This window comes from Schistosoma haematobium, chromosome 1 (genome assembly GCF_000699445.3).
Source record: "Schistosoma haematobium chromosome 1, whole genome shotgun sequence".
Classification (NCBI taxonomy): domain Eukaryota; kingdom Metazoa; phylum Platyhelminthes; class Trematoda; order Strigeidida; family Schistosomatidae; genus Schistosoma; species Schistosoma haematobium.
Genome location: NC_067196.1, coordinates 58,335,248 through 58,352,987, shown reverse-complemented (window position 1 = coordinate 58,352,987; position 17,740 = coordinate 58,335,248). Strand labels below are relative to the sequence as shown.

Below are 17,740 nucleotides of genomic sequence, written 5' to 3'. Positions count from 1 at the left end.
TTGCTGCCTTCTTGTTCTTCCTTTCTTTGATCTTGTCCAGTGTTTCTGTAGAGATCCATTCCTTATGATGGTATTTCTTTAGACCGAGAACCTCTTGACACGTTGAAGTTAATGCTTCCTTGATGCCTTTCCAGTTGTCCTCCATAGTAGTTTCTTCTTCTTTCAGTAGATCTTGTAAGGCTTGGAACCTGTTGTTGAGAGCTATCTTGAATTCATTGAGTTTGACAGTATCTCGAAGGAAGGCTGTATTGAACCTTTGTATTGCTGTTTGTCCACTTGTCCAGTTCTTTTTTAGCTTCAGTTTCAAATTGGCTACAACTAGGTGGTGATCTGAAGCTACGTCAGCACTTCTCCAGGTCCTCACATCTTCCATTGTCCTTCGGAATATTTTGTTGATGCAAATATGATCTATTTGGTTCTCTGTAGTGTGGTCCGGTGAGATCCATGTAGCCTTGTGTATACGCTTGTGTGGAAATATTGTGCCTCCTATGACCAATTTGTTGAATGCACATAGATTTGCAAATCTTTCTCCATTTTCGTTTCTTTCTCCCAGTCCATGTCGTCCCATAATATCTTCATATCCAGTGTTGTCTATTCCGACCTTGGCATTTAGATCTCCCATCAGAATAGTTAGGTCCTTTCTTGGGCATTTCTCAATGATTGACTGCAGCCGCTCGTAGAACTGATCTTTAATGTCGCCGTTGCTATCATTGGTGGGTGCATAACATTGGATAATATTCATTGTGATCCCCTCCTTCTTTGTTTTGAATGATGCTTTGATGATTCTGGATCCGTGAGATTCCCATCCTACAAGTGCATTTCGTGCTACTTTGGACAGCATAAGAGCGACTCCCTGAGTGTGTGGAGCATTGTCCTCTTCGTGACCGGAGTATAGCAGCATCTCTCCCGTAGCTAGCCTTTTCTGTCCAGTTTGGGTCCAGTGGGTTTCGCTGATTCCCAGTACTGCTAAGTTGTATCTCCTCATTTCCATTGATATTTGACTGGTCTTCCCGGTTTCCCACATTGTTCGAACGTTCCATGTACCTATAAAAATTTTTGCTCTGGTTGTTAGAAGGTGCATCAGCCTCGTGGCTTCCGAAGGAACTTGGCTTTCACCATGAAGCGTCATAATTCTTCTAAATGAAGACCTTCTAACTCCCAGGGCAGAGTTAAAATGGTTTGGATTATTTTTTCTGGTAAGCGTTTTTTTAGCGAGTTAGTTTTCTACGGGATGGGGACGCTAACCCCATGCCCAACCCTCCTCCTTTACCCGGGCTTGGGACCGGCAGCAACCCTATAAGAGCTACAGGCGGAGTTCCGATTTTTAATATTAAACTTAAATAACACTATACAACAAATATCAGAAAAAAGCCAATGTAATGCTGATGAAATATTTCATTTTAGTGTCAAAAGCTTTACATCACATATTCAATTCTTCCACATATCAGTAATGAAAAATATAAGCTACAAGAATCATGCGTTAACACTGAGATAAATGAGATTTCTGTGTTTTGTACTTATCGATCATGTCAAATATGATTTGTCTCGTATCTTCTGCTCTAATGCTAAACATGACTATCACAAAGGTTAACAAGTATGATGTGAATATAAAATGATAAAGGCTTTGTACATAATGACGTGCCTTATTCACACATTTTAATACAATACTTTTACGTGTATTCACAACTTTTTCCAGTCTTCCAGTGATGGTTTGATAATACTCACCAAAGTATGCTTAAAAAGATTTTGGATTTCTATTCCATTAAATATATACAAGATATTACTTATTACAATAAATCCCTTTAGAATCTTAGAAAAATATTTTCCTGTAAATAGGTCATCTAATGGTAAACATTTTCATAGTTTTGTACTATGTTGATAAAATTTGTTTATCAAGCTGTGTACTATGACACTAATCCTACTAGTTACCACACTTACTGGCGGTGATCAGTAAAGTGTATGAGTAACCTTTAAGAACCTTATTTCCTCACTGAGAAATTTTCCAACCTTACCCCGATATAATATGGATTAGCTTAATCGATGAATTTGTGGAAAAGCTTAGACTTTATGCACGACTGTAGTTACCATGCAGTGAACAATCAAACTATTTATCATGAGTGTTTGAGAGGTCAACTGAATCATGTCCACAACAAAATCACCCTATTTACATGAAATGGTAAAAAGAATTCGCGTTAATACATCAGAAGTATGAATTCAACAAACAATAAGTGATTCAAAACTAGTCTTAGTTCCACGACAAGTGGTACCATGGAGACAAACCAACCATAACAAATAAAATAGGTTTCATCTATACCAAACTTCTATAATGAGAAGTATGAGCAGAGTTAGAAACAACATATAAGTGTACTAATAGTGACAAACAAAATAAAAGTATAAAATTATAATTTTTGAATAAAACCCCGTTCATTATTCACGCTAATCATGAACTATTTCATTACCTTATACCATAATTTTATGTCGCTTCACAAATGATAACAAGATGTCATATTTTGTACGTTTTAAATGGAATGTCATTTAAAAATCTAAATCAGTTGTTAAAATGTTATCGGTAAAGGTTTGACATGTAAATTACTATTTAATATAAATTTAACATTCATTAAACTATGTCATTAACTTAAAAACTAATTAGGTGCTTATTTATATCGCTTAAATCAGTAATCATCAGTCACTTTTTCACGTTACTTTAAATAATGTACCAGGTGTTAAATATAGTTATTAGTAAATAAATACTATTTTTGTCAATGTTCATGAAATTTTGTAGAATGTCAACATGGTTTTCAACATGGATGCCATCAGTCGAAGAACTAATAGGAATCAGGAAGCACTGGCTAACTATTTTCCTATATCCCTACAGACAACATTGAATGGTAATCATAGCATGTTGAAAAATTGAATTAACAGGATATGAACTATTTGATCCCAACTCAGTAAATGTATAATATCAGCGTGGAACAAGCAGGTCCTGAATTAGTTCCCAATCTGAAAGGTGCATACTTTTAAGTATTCGAAATGTTAAACAAATAGCTGTTTATTACGTATGGTTTTCAGTGGTTTTGTAACAAATAAAGATACGGGGAGTAAAGTATTCTTAGACAACTATTTGTTTTGATTAACATTTAAGGATAAATAAAATAAGAAACTCATTAATTATCTTTACGGATGGCATCTGAAGTATACAGGGAACCAGGTGCATATATACTAATAATCTTAAAAATATTGATTAATGTCGAATTGCTGGTTACAACTTCCTTGAAATTTCATGCTTACCGACTGTCATTAATATGATACATCTGACAACTTGAGAAGGTTCATTATTTTGTTCGGAATTTGAAATACTGACGTTCATCAAATAAAAGTTCATCTCAGTTTATAAAAGAATGTTTTAAATAGATTATACTACTAGTTTACTAAATACTCTATATTTGCTAAACAATATACATTTGAAATTTTGTCACTACTTGTCAAATTATAGTTATTATTACCTTCAATGAACTTGCCTAGGTAACATTATTAATTTAAGGTAAATTCTGTTTGAACAAAACTAATTGATTACATGTACAGTTTTGCTGCCTTGGTAACTAGAATCAATACTTTATACATTTGATATTTTATTCAAATTATCGAGTTTTAACAAAGATAAGTGATAAATTAACAGAAAATATCTTATCAATTTACTTTTCTTAGCTAATTTTCAATTGATTTTTTGTATTGTATGCTTGTTTGAACTTGTCTTATCTCACGATATTAACTCAAATATTGTACATATTCATCTGTTTACGATAAAAAAATAATACTTATCACTGAAAGTTCAACAAATGAGCTGAATGTAGAAAACAGGATGATAGCACAGAATGCTAGTGAAATTGATTAAACTATTACATAAAGATGGCAGTCTGTTGAAACTTCTGGTCCATAATTTTTTCGTACGTGTATTTTTTATCTGATATTTTCCTGTTTTAGATTTATTTTAATCAATTAATGTTTGTCAACTAAGTGTACTTACACGATTTCATGAAATGCTTACAACTTAACATGTATCTGATTATGAAAAAACCTGTGAACTGTCACTACAGTGGTTTGTATATTTTCCTCATTTTCTATCCTATAGAGAAATGAGAAGTGATTACTATAGGTTTCATATATCAAATACGTTGAGCAATGGAAAGTGTATTCGTGAAAGCAAAACTGATAATAAACATTTACTCATGAATGTGGATGAAAGCTTATCACTGTTTGTAAACTTTTTCTCCATAATTTTTTATCTATTCACAAATTAAAGGCCTACGAATCGGGAATCTTTTTTGCAGTCTGGCATACATTCCGATGAGAATTATTTACTGTACATAGACATACTGCTATTATTATTATTATTACCATTGTTATTAGGATCAAAATGAAGAAAATTGCTCTGGAAATTTCGCGCAAAATTCAAAAATGAATACCTTCTACCTTAAATCACATAAAATGTTCCGTAAAAATGTCACTGTTTGTTCGTCAAAACGTCTAGAAATTTAACGATAAATTCTTTTTTAATCATAAAAGAGTAAAAAAAGTCATAACGATTAACATATCCAACACTCAGTTCTTGTTATGTAAATTGTGTTTAACAGGTAAATCAATTAGATTCTGTTTCATTTTACTTTGTTCATAGTAAACGGACAAAAAAATTTAATAATGGTTCACTGAGATAGGAATGCTCAACTTCCTTATGATAAATATGAGGACAATTATTATTATGTGAACTCAGTCACCCTGGCTCTTCAGAGAATTTATTGGTAAAGGTTCCGTAGATGATAAATTTGTTACAAAACAATTCGTGACCATAAAGAAGATTCACAAAGAAACCTTTTACATGAATATGTAGCAATATTTTGACAAAATCGAGTTCATAAAACTGATAATAAGCCCTGAAAAAGTAATAAACTTCCTGAAATCAATAAACTCTAATGAGTTTCATCAGTTCTATTGAAATATACGTTAACTTCACAACTGAGTTGTTTCTACATTATAGTTTAAACGTTAAACGAAAATATTTTGAAGGCTTATGAAGATTTTAAAGTGTTGTAAAAGATGCTTCTTTTTGATATATATTTCATCATCATTCAAGAAGTTTGAACTAACATATACTCATCATATTTTCATCTCAGCGACAGCAAATTTAACGTCACAATCAAGTAACAAAATGTCAATTGTCAGTATCTCAGATATTTGATGTCCGTAATTTGGCTGCCTATTATTTCATCTGATGCTTGATAAATTCTTTATCATTTTCAGTCTTTCACAAAGATTATATTAGCTTGGTCTTCTTCTTTTAGCATACTTACTATTTGAAGAACTCACAAAAATGGAAACAGATATTACATGAGTGTTGTTCCCAGAAGAATACTTAGTGTTGGTATAACGTATCTTTATATCCACTTTCAAGGTCATTACTGTGTTTCATGTTGGTAATAATAGCTTTAGTGAACGTTGTCGTTGTAAATCCTTTCTATTAAAAATTGCGTAAATACAACTTAACACGTCTTTTTGGAATATGCTAGAATGTCATTTGTTCGAAAACCAGATTCTGATAACACATTCATACATATTTACACTGCTTCAATTTCTCTAAAATAATATATTGTGTTTGTTTAGTATAGTCTGATGCAGCGTACGGTTAATTCATTCATGTTGCATGAATGCAGTAGATATATGTCTTGAAGGTGCCTATATACACATTTTTCAGAATATAGTTTCATGAAAATTTACTTGATTTACAAGTGCTTGACCTCATGCTTGTCTTCCGCTTTTGGAATTTGTTCGCATCATTGAATATAATTTCTTAATATCCACTTGTATCCCTTTATTTAACAGTATCTCACAAATAATGGACCAACAATTTGAGGTTGTTTAAGTTTCGTGAGATTTCGGAATAAAATGTTTTAAGAGTCACATGAAGCTAAAAAAAATGTCCAAACAAGCTTCGAAAAAGGTTAATCGTTTGCTTATAACAGTTGAAAACACTAGTAATTTGTTGTGTACACTGCATGAATGTCAACGAAGATTATAAATAATCTTGTAGTAGACTTGGTTTTTGTCATTAATCTTCTGGACCAGGACATCTGATATCATTTATCTATGGAGTCATGGGTGGTTTTGGTTCCGTATAAGGTCTACTGATAAACAATATATAACTATTGATTGTATTGCATATGATAAATCCAGGAATATTAAAACTTCGCTCTCTTACAGAGGGTACTTAGGACTGCTTGAGTTTGTAGAGGTTTCATAATTTCTAGGAAAATCTGAGACCACAGTCTCTTGACAGAAATTAACATCTAATATTCATAGATCAAAGCTTTTGTACTCTTTTGTTTGCTCAACATTTACGTGTGGACAAAATGTGGGTTTTAAGTGAATAATTTACTAAAACCTTTCTCTGTTTATAAAAACAAAACATTTTGCTAATTTGTGAACGTCACCTAACTCGAAAAGTTTTAATAAAGATCGAGTTGCTATATAGTATTTTTGATGTGCATCGAATAAATCTATGCAACTATCTGTCTCTGGAGACGATAGAGAACTTGATAGACTAATGTGAATAGCTTTCTTTTAACAATAAATGCATAAGTTGAGATACTTTACTATAGTGTTTCTGTACCATTTTGAATAGCGTTTTGTGTTTTTGCGAAATGATAGTTACTTTATAGATAATTACATTCCACTATTTCTTATATTTACGAGGCTTTCACTTTCTTTATCACCTGGACAATTGGTAGCCATGAGTACGTTTTAAACAGACCCTGGCAATTGTGTTAAATACATAATATTCCTTTTTCTAGATCTGTGCACCACTCGTTGCATCGAATAGGATTTCGGGAACATGATTGACTACACTGATGGATAGATTTGAATCGCAAAAATATGGAATAATCTAGATAACTGTTGACTTCAAGATTTTATATGAAATTAGATGAGATTGTGAAACTTTGAAAATAACACTGGTTTACAATGTTCCCTTCATGTATGATTTACAACCAGCACATTGGAAGTGAAAGTAATTTCTCACGCAAATCCAATGTTGTACCGGCAACCTGATGTAACCTAATGTACACAAAAAGTAAGCCACTGCAAACGAGGTTTTTGTTGATTGAAAACATCAATATCGATTTGTCAATCCTGCTTGTCTCCTCCCTAATGAAAAAACGCTAATTGTTGGCTCTTTGTTCGTTTGAACCCTATTATTTCGAGCAATACAAGTGGTATCATTTACCACTCAAGACTCGTTAGAATTAGGTTTCACTTAAAATTCCGTTTCCAAAGTTTGAGCATTATTGATTTTTTTCATCTATGAAATGTTAACCAATCTCATGGTACTACCTATTGACAAGGTTTTCGCATTTTCTGTCCCAAACTACGTAGTAAACCTAGGGTCATCGAGGAACTGAGGTCAAATGTAAACAAGTACAGGCTCATACTTGATTATATCTGTGTATCCACACTTGATGTGTGATTTGAATTTCCTACAGAACCCAGAAACTCTTTTGACCTTACATAGAATGAGTCACTTAAGATCAACTGTATAGTTTGGCACTTTGTTGTGATGTCAACTAATATCAGATACTTCAAGTTCCATATCATCAGTATTCGTAAACTAAAGCAACACAGACTAACTCCTAGTTATTCAGAAGTATCAATGAATATCTCATCTTGTTTGCTAGTGATCTAAATGTTTTCTCCCAACTGTTGAGGGGTTGATTTTGTAATACGTTCATCAGAGCGCAAAATCAGTGCATGGAATCGCTGATAAACATGTTTTTGGTGCCGCTCGGCAGTTCGTACGAGACGTCTATGAGACCCAACACACTACTCCATCTCAGTAATTATGATTTTGACAGTGTTAAAAAACAATGTAAAACGTTGTTTTGAGTTGTGGTACCGTTATTTATTTCCATACATTTTGAACTAAGTCCTGAAAGTCATTTTAGAAGCTACATTTTATTTGAAATAGAATGCTTCAAGTCTTTGAAGGAGTTTGAGACCCACTTATGTACAATATATACTACCACATCCTCTGTTAAGCAGTCACCAAGTCCAGTTTGAATGTTCAGTATCCCTATTACTACTGGGATTTGGATAAAGTCGAAGTTGTAGTCTCTAGATGTCACTAGTCTTTGTCATGTAGGGAATTTTATTCTAACTGCACATACGAATCCATTGTTATATCACTGGGAGAATTCTTTTTACAACTCCCGCAGTGCTTGAATAGTTAAATCTTGATTGGTTTCCACCTAGTTCTTTTTCCTCACAAACTAAACTAACCCACAACTCAGCGCTTTTTGTATGGTCAGACTGAATATTATACAATTCTGTGTGGTCCCTTAGAAGTCCACCACATACCCCCCTAGATGCGTGTTAATAATCTGATCCGATTTGACTATTTGGGCCATTCTAGCCCACAACAGTACTAAGAATATAATTAATTATTTCTAGTGATATTTAATGCGTGACTTCGGAAATCGTAGGCATTCGCAATTTGAGTTTAGAGTTTACATTGCTAGTTTAACCAACAAGACCCTAAGCTCATGAGAAGTGCAAACTAGTCGAAATCTTACGAACAGACATCAAGGATACTCATGGAAGGAGTGAAGTACGGATTCCACAGTTTCCCCAAGTGATATGAGCCAAAACGAAAATCGTTTCAGTACTCAGGAGTTTCGATTGAATTTCACATTGAGGTGCACATACGATAAACGTGTACCACGAAGTAATTTTTAAAACATTAGACACTTAATATTAATCTTTTGGTGAAGTCTGTCAAGACGGGACAGCTATAGATAAGTTTTGCATTGCAGCAAGCAAGTTAATCACGGAGACAAGTCCCACTCGTAAAACACTTTGGTGGTTTTAGGAAGTTCTAGTCACGAAGTGTGAATCAGGACACGTAATAACTTAAAAGCGACTATTTATGACACACACTTACCCACTGCACAACTGAGGAGTTGGATATATATTTTAGAGCCAACTGGTCAGATGGTTTAAAAATGACGTGTCTCACTCGGGTTCAACTTTATTTATGACTGTTTGTTCTACCCCTATCCTGTTTTAGACCAGGCTAGTAGCAGATTAATGCCGATAGAACAAAGCAACATTACTAAGCCTGTCTCTCAAATATCCTTCACTTTTATTGGACAATTAGAAAACAGGTCATTGATTCAGACCGTCACAAATACTTACGTCTTTCTTATTGGTTTAGACTCGCCCCCCCTACTATGGAAAAAATTAATGTTGGATTAGCAATCAAGCCTTGGCTATTAAACCAATCAGATTGTACTTAGGTGTCTGAGTCATTTTAGACTAGTGATAACGATGTCGGATAAAGGTTATTGGTCAGTGTGGCTTTCGCATTGCATAGTAGACTAGCACGGAAAGTATTTACATATTTGCAAGTTTACGCTCAGGCAGATTTTCACGTGGAATATGGGTGGGAGATCAGGCAAGTTCGTGGTACCTCATACAGCAGAGAAGACCGAAGACAGTCTTCGTAAACCTGTAAGTAACAGTCTTTTTTTCATTTTTTTGACAAACACGAAACTAACTTGTAGCTTCTTGAAATTATCCACTTAGGTTTATCTTTCTCTGGGATGTATGAGCAGAATAATGAGTCTTACCGTAAACAGCTTTATGTATTGCTGATTTTCAAAACTTCGTACGGCCTTATTGTTTAAACATAGTTCCGAAGTCATATTCTGTTACTATGATAGTCTTATCAGAGAATAAACCGTAATATCTGGAATTTAGCACTTGGTCAGTATTTAAGTATACTCAACAGAGCATCTCACTGTTAAAGCTTATTTACAACATTTTAGCTCCAAAATCTAGTCCTCTGAGTGTATGAACTGTCATTTAGCGATCCAAACTATCACTTGCGATACAGAAAATAACTGAAAGGTTTTAATTATGATCAACGTACGTGAGGAAAATTGATGACAATCACCATAGAGAACACTAGTGGGTTTTACGACTTAGTTGTGTGTAGAAATTTCTAAAGACAAATGTTTCTAATTTTGCCGTAGAAGTGAAATAACGTTTTTGTTTGAAGGTTATCTTTGCGACTACTCACAGATGTTATCGAATTATGCGCTTAACATTGTAGTGTAACAAGCTTGACGAAAACACCACTTTTTGACCCGATGTAATTTCTAAGAAAAGCAAATTCTTATTTGGTTCACATTCCCCTGTACGGAGTGAAAACAGTAAAAATAACTGGTATGCCTTCAAATCAGTTGTAGTAACTCAGATCCATAAGTTATCTCAATCTTATCTGTCCGTAATGTCTTATTCATTTACTGTAATTGCCTGTAATTGTCCTTCCTCTTGGTCTCTTTCTGCGTTGATGCAGTGTGGAAACTTCCGTATTTGACGTCTGAAGTAGTATCACGAATAACATTGATATTATAGTATACGAAAGGAACAGGTATTTGAATTGTTATCAACTATCAGTTTTCTGTGTTGCTAATAATCTTGTCAGTAATCCTATTTAATGTGTTGTGTCAGCGCTCACATAATTGACCTCTAGTAAGTTTAAGGTTAAGCTAATGTTGTAGTTTCCGTATCTCCATATAATCTTCTGATCTGTGAGTTTCATCCTTATTTTTTTTCTCACTTCTGGATGATATCGTAGATCAGAAATTTTTACCACATCAAACATGCCTTATAATTAAGTAAAATACATCTTTACTCAAAATGACGTTACTAGTGCTTGTGTAACACCGATAGCGTTTAATTGCTCTTTAGCGATTCCCTTTAATATGTATGAAATTACCAAGTAATCTTTGATGATATCTTGATAAATTCTTGGTATTCTCCTGGTCTCTCATCAATCAATATTAATGTAGATCAGTGCGTAACTGTTATGCTATTCTCATTTACAACCAAGTAGATACTAAAACAATTAACGGCTATGCTGGATCTATTTTGCTGCAATCGTATTTCATGTTTCGCTATTCCAATGCCAGTCTTGTTTCCTGTCTGCTGATAATGCCTTATAAATGAGATTATTTTGTGATCGGTTAGCTGATTTCCAAAGCTTGTGTACGAGCAACACTAAGATAAATATACAAATAAGATTAATTGACGTTTCCTTAAAGACTAAATCCATCTGTTCTCAGTTTTCCCTAGTAACTTGGTAACTACATTTTCAATACCTCCAAAAAATTCAAGTTTTTCATATACCGATCTATCATTTGTCTGTTCCAAATAAGTTTTAGTATGGTAAATACATACTCCTAATCGGCTTGTTAAAATAACTGTGTATCGTAACCGGTCTAAATACATCTCATTATTACCTTTTTCTGCCGACGTTAGTGTCCCTGCTTATGTGTTGTTACCATCATCATATTCAGTTTCGATTGGTATCTCTAGTTAGTTTTAATTCCTTAACAGTTGAAAATGACCAGTATCTGATGGTTGCATAGACCACATATTCACCATTCGTCAGATTTTAGAACACATGCTTGCTTATCGGCGTCCTCAGCATTTGACTCTGTAGACCGAGACGTTCTGTGGCAGTCTATTAATGAAAGGTATGCCTCAAAGGACACAAACCTTGTGAAGGCTCTTTACTCGAACACTGCTGGTCAAGTCAGAGCTTATAGCAAACTGTCATCTGATTTTTCAACCTCAATTGGTATTCGGCGAGGTTGTCCACTGTCTCCATTTTTGTTTAGCTTCATCATAAATCTGCTGAAAATAATATTCTCGTCGTCTGAATTTTCAGTAATTGATCTCCTAGGAAGTCCACTTATCGACTTATGACACGCAGATGATATAGTCCTGTTTGGTAAAGATGCTGATAAAATTCAGTCTTTCTGTGACACTGACTGACAATGCCAGAATGTTTGGGATGCATTTCTCCCCCTCGAAATGCAAGTTGTTGCCTCAGGACTGGTCTACGTCAGCACTTGAACTAAAGTTAGGGAGTGAAGTAACCGAACACGTCTGATCAATCATGATGGGTCGTTGCCTGACGACTAGCTTTTGCCAACTCACGTCACCAATGGCGAAGGCAAGATATCCATCTGTCAATTAAAGGACGAGTACACCGCGCAGCAGTTCGCTCTGTTATTCTTCACGGCTGCGAAACGTGGCCATTAAGGGTAGAGGTTACTAGTATTTGATCATAGATGTCTTCGAAGTATTGCTCGTATCTGCTTGGATCACCGGGTATGTAATAGTGAGGTTAGGCGCAGAGTATTAAGGAATGATGGTAAATCAGTTGATGAGGTTGTAAATCTTCATCGACTGAGATGATTAGTCTACGTATTACGCATACCCAACCACCGATTACCACGACGCGCAATGCTGACTAGTGTTGGAGACTTTTGGAAGAAAGTTAGGGGCGGTCAAAACGTAGCATTAGTCCATAAAGTCACTAATTAATTCTTTCTCCCTGTATCATATCCTTATATGCAATATTTTATCTATTGCTAACATTGAGGTAACTGCTATGAATTTGGTGTTCATCTTGTTGTGCTAATGACGTGTGACAACTTGGATTGATGAATATATGTACCTGGTCCTACGTTGTAGCTGACTGACTGACGAGTATCTGAAATTGGACCCAATATATTTTCGTAAAAGTTTGAGATCCCTTTATAAAAAGGGCAATGTATAATGCATTTGTGGCCTAATAACTGCATATGGATATCGAGGATTTAGAATTGTCCGATAGATGTCTGTCGATTACATTACTGTAGTTTTGCAGTCATAGTGCCATCGAATTCCAACTATTGGATCCAAGGTTCAATTCATCTCCGTGTTTGGTCTAAGCAACTGAGTATTAATCACTAGCTCACACGAAAATATGGCTTAAAAGTGATTATGAAAAGTTGCATCTCATTCGAAATCTACATGTTCTCTTTCAGTTAAATACAACTTAATTATCCCTAAATTTCTCGTTCATATTTCTCCGCTGCTTTTTCAGGATGCTGTTGAGCAAGTTAAAGCGTTGGATAGCGAACAGTCAGTTCAAGTAAGTACATGCAGCCTGTTTCACAATATCCTTACAAATTAGTTTTAAAATGCATGTCCTTGTCTTTGCTTTACCAATTCGCTAGTATATCCTGGTGATTTTTTCTTGTTTTCTCATCTACTAATCAATTAGCTTTTAAATGGAGTTGTTACAGCTGGTCCAGATGTTCCCTGTATAGATGAGGTTACGGAGGTACGCTTGTCTTTGAGGCTTCAAAATTTTTTCTGCTTTATGGGGATTAAATGTATAAATAGTAGTTGCTAATATTGTTACTTTGGACAGTTTGTCTAAACTTTGTCGCTTAATGTGCTTGCTTAGTCCCTATTCTGACAATAAGTAGTACTGAATTTTACGCCTAGTATTTAAATTTGTATAACAAGTAGAAATTTTTTATCACTGACTTTTAATTAGCGAATTTATCCTATCAATTAAAATGTTCCAGTAATCGCAACTCATATTTCAGTGTCACTTATTATCTGCTTTAAGTCATCGATCTGTTTTAATACTTATTTGCTACAGCAATCGGCCAGCTTTGTACCAATAATTAAAAGTACTTCACTGAATTACTTTATTTCTAGCACACAGATGATGTTAAGCTCGAAAATGGTCACAAAGAGAGGTGTTCCCCGGGAGAAGAAAACCATGAGCAGGCAAACGGCGATGTGACGAAGTCAGACGTCCCACAGAATGAAGATGCAAAACGGACCAAGAAAGGAAACCCGATATCACGAATTTTACGACGTATATCCAGAAAAGGCTCTAATCTTAAAAAACACTCTACCGACAACACTTGTGAAAAACCCGAGGATACTAATAATGACGAAAAACAAGAAGTTACCACAACTGAAGCACAATCTCCTGAGTGCACAGCAAATAGTAATGTGGATCCCACTTCAGTTAGTCCTGTCCTACTAGTTGCAGACAACCTGGTTCAAGATGTTATCATTTCTGCCACTCAAACTCGTTTGGAAGAAATCCAAGTCTGTGAAGTGAGACCGTATGAAGAAAATTATAGTCACACTGAGACAAAAAATGATACTCAGGTGAGTGCATTTATTTTTTGTTTACCGTAAAATAAAACGCATACAACTCAACTATCACGTGTCAATGTATTAGGCTATAAACCACACCTAGTGATTGTTAGCTTATATTATTTGAAATATAGTCGATTTGTGAGTATTCTGAAGTTAAGGATTGTCTAGTTGAGTTTTGATCAAATAATATTATATGATTGTACGAATATGCGAGCCTAATACTGGAATACTTTGTGTGTATTATTTGGTATGTGTTACGGAAAAGTTGCATTTAGTGTGCTACACTGAATTGAAAACTGTTCACAAAACCTGTTCTTTTTATTTCCAAACTTTGTATTGTTTTACTTGTAGTGAGTAATCATTTTTATACATCAGTTTAAACCATTCATCTAATACCTACATTGATTTTTCCTGTCTCAGATTTCTTGACAGTCAGCAGCATAGTGTATGTGAAATAAAATTCAGTGATAAGAGATCTAGTTCATTATTTTAATATCATTCGACTTCCTAAGGGTAATTTTATTTCTATTTCAAAATATTTGTTGTTTACACTAATGTTGTAGAAAGTAAATCTAAATTAAAACTATATTTACTCCTACCGTAGTCCAGTTTCCCTTTATTTTGGTTGATTGTTCCAGTTCAGTTAGTAATGTCTTAAGAAAACCAATTTATGCTTTTCCTTTACAAAATTTGTATTAATTTTCCGAATTATATTTTAGGAATCACTCTCCGAGGTAGAAATTTCACATGTCAGTTCTTGTGTCAATGAATCTTATGTAAATGGTGAACCTGTAAACGAAAGTATAGACAAATCTGAAGATGTTCTGGTAAATGGTGTTCATGCACATGAAGAGGTAAATCTTTTTTCTTTGTTTTGTCTTGTTTTTTTTCCAAGTTTTCGTATTATAAATCACAATTACTTATGCCTAATCACAAAACTAGTGAACCTTCAATGATTACAACGAAAGTATCATTGAACTACATCCTCTGACGTATCTCCTGGCATTGCTTGGCATGGTCCTTCGAATTCAATCCAGCTAGTTCTAGATTCGCAACAAACCGCAAGCATTGTTATTGTACTATAAAATTCTTTTATAATTACTTATTATGGACTATAAAGCATACGAAACCTTTCCAGGTTACTTAAACCCCTAATAATTTGATACGTCAGTCTTTAGTGAAAGTATGTAATTTATGGAATCAGAATAGTCCGTTGTGAGCTACAATTTGCTGGTTTTTCATGTAATTTCTTTCGTTGTACAAAAGTGTCGATGTGTTGTGTGCTCACAACATTGTCATTTCTCTCATCGTATTTCGTCCCAAAAATTTCATACAGCATACGGATATGTCACATTGAATAAAACTATCGTTTTTATTACTATGAATACTTTATTTCTGTCTCTGATTGTGTAGGTGAATGGTGTGGATTGCAACAATGCCAATGGATATGTTGATGATAACGTAATCCAGTCTAAGCTAGCAAATCTGGAACTGATTAACGGACATTCTGAAGTTAATGGATTTCATTATGAAACAAAAAACTCAGTGATGGTATCTAATGATTACTAAGAGCATGACAATGTTTACATCTATTTTGTTAAGCAACTTTACAGTTCATCTTACAAGTCAAATATTTTTCACCCCTCTGTAATAAAATTGATTGTCTTTTTCTTTTGGATATTGTCTTACTAATTGTTTTCTACATGCATCCGGACGTTCCGGTCATATCACATAATACTAGGTGAGATTACTGTTTTGATTATTTATCTATTTCTAAATTTATACACCTGAAGCGCATTAATTACTTTGGATTACTAAATGTGATAATTTAATAAATACATAAATTATAAATGAATAATGCTGTTAGATCATAAGGAGACCTGTCCGAAGACATGCTTCTTTATTTACCTTGCTGAAAAAAGCTGTAACATCGCTACCACACTGTTACTTCCCGAAATATTTCTGGCGTGAGTGAATAAGTGGTAGGTTTGTTTAGAATATATTGAGATAAACGTGATAGGTTGGGGGATTGCATTGTACGTCAGTCACAAGTCAATGAATAGTGACATTTTCATAACAAAACTTACGATCAAGTAATCCAGTTATTGAAAAATGATCCCAGTTAAAAGATCACAGTCTCCGCTCCATTTTGATATACTAGGCTGTCATGGAATCAATCGACAACAATAAACGTTACACAGATTATTTCCAAAAGGCGTACTTTGAGGACAATATCGTCTAACTTTATGTGCCAGGTATTATTTAGCAAGCATTTTGTGGTAAAATTTAAATCACAACGTAACGGAACTTGTCCCTGACTTGGTATTAATTTTGTCTCCTGACAGGCATCAAAGTTATTGGATGTCTTAATTGTGGCATTCACGTAGACATCATAGTATAAGTAGTAGCAGCATTTGATTTGCTTGCATGTATCGCATTTGAGACGAACGCTCCCAAAATATGTCCATTTGATAATTATAACATTAAAAATTTTGATAGTTTTTTACTTCTATTTAATCTCATACAATGCATGTTACTAGTGTTATTATAAAGAGCAAAATAAACTGTTTAGAATGTTAATTTGTTAATGTGTTTCACGTGGTATTTACTTTTATTAGTGCTCATTTTATTAGTTTTTTTTTAAGTTTTGCTTTCTAGTGACATAGTCTTTGATATGATTTACATTGTTACGTTTTCTTTCTTATTTAGTGGTATTCATCAACAAAACGATCAATGTATGCTACATGCACACGTTTGGTACAAACAATTGTATTCAGTTAATTTCTTTCTTTACTGAACTGTTACTAAAATTCTGTTCAAATATCTTACCTTTTATCCTCACTATATCTGTAAATCTGTATCCAGGATTAAAACAATGGTTTCAAATAAATGCTTACATTTCATAATTGTTAATATCGACAAGTTTTCTACTTGGTTTTACTTTACATTACTCTTCTCCAAATCTGCTTTTGACTGCTTTTAGAGACCTCTTGTATTTGGATATGACTTTATTTTTGGCTTTTCAAAAATCATGTTTTAATAATACGATCTGGTCAAATATATAATCGTAAAGTTTTCATCGACAATCTTATGTCCAACTTTCTTTTAGGAAATCATTGCCCTATTTCATTCAAAATAATGTCACATTGATTTAACCATTATTATTGATTTTAAATGTACGAAATATTTTAAAACGCTTGTCCTTATTTATTCGGAATTTTTGGGGGTAAAGAAAGTTTGAAGCAATTTAAGTTTCCTGGCTTCAGTAACATGGTCAGTGTTGCTGTACCTATTCCGATTTGAATTTCTTAAGTACAAATGCTTTTGTTTTGGACTACATAATTTAAAGGTTATAGAAATTTGTAATTATTAAATTCATTAGTTAGTGAGTTGCTGTTATTAATAACAGACTTATTAAAAGTTAAAGGCATTAGGGAGGAAGGTTTGTTGTTACACTGTCGAGTTGAAAACCCAGAATCCTTTTATCTAACTTGGGATTTTTGAGGGGTCCTATTGTTTTCTCTTAAATTCTGTATATTATCCTCGACTAATCTAGAGAAACTTGAGTAGAACTTTGTTCCTGAATTCAGGAGATAGACCTTTGCTTTCTAAATACATCTGATTTATAGTCGAAACATGTTATCTTATTGAATGGGAATCAACCTCTTATTTT

The 17,740-nt window shown here is 34.0% G+C and overlaps 1 protein-coding gene across 3 annotated transcripts; it reads left to right on the top strand.

Moving 5' to 3' along the window:
• The first annotated feature begins 9,295 nt into the window (after positions 1 to 9,295).
• Positions 9,296 to 17,261, top strand: MS3_00001710 (uncharacterized protein). Of its 3 annotated transcripts, XM_035729621.2 has the most exons (7): positions 9,296 to 9,552; positions 12,986 to 13,033; positions 13,166 to 13,225; positions 13,612 to 14,076; positions 14,787 to 14,921; positions 15,481 to 15,808; positions 16,777 to 17,261. In XM_035729621.2, the coding sequence occupies exons 1-6, from the start codon at positions 9,481 to 9,483 to the stop codon at positions 15,634 to 15,636; spliced, it is 936 nt and encodes a 311-aa protein (XP_035586430.1). In that variant the 5' UTR covers positions 9,296 to 9,480; the 3' UTR covers positions 15,637 to 15,808; positions 16,777 to 17,261. The 3 variants fall into 3 exon arrangements, with proteins under 3 accessions (XP_035586430.1, XP_051074614.1, XP_051074615.1); XM_051209183.1 differs by lacking the exon at positions 13,166 to 13,225 and having other exon boundaries at positions 15,481 to 16,322; XM_051209184.1 differs by lacking the exons at positions 12,986 to 13,033; positions 13,166 to 13,225.
• Positions 17,262 to 17,740: the final 479 nt, after the last annotated feature.

Bases quoted from the DNA above. Each gene is read 5' to 3' on its own strand.
- MS3_00001710 (XM_035729621.2), top strand. From the start codon at position 9,481: ATGGGTGGGAGATCAGGCAAGTTCGTGGTACCTCATACAGCAGAGAAG. The intron at 9,553-12,985 runs GTAAGTAACAGT...CTGCTTTTTCAG, and splicing joins AAGACAGTCTTCGTAAACCT to GATGCTGTTGAGCAAGTTAA. The intron at 14,922-15,480 runs GTAAATCTTTTT...CTGATTGTGTAG, and splicing joins GTGTTCATGCACATGAAGAG to GTGAATGGTGTGGATTGCAA.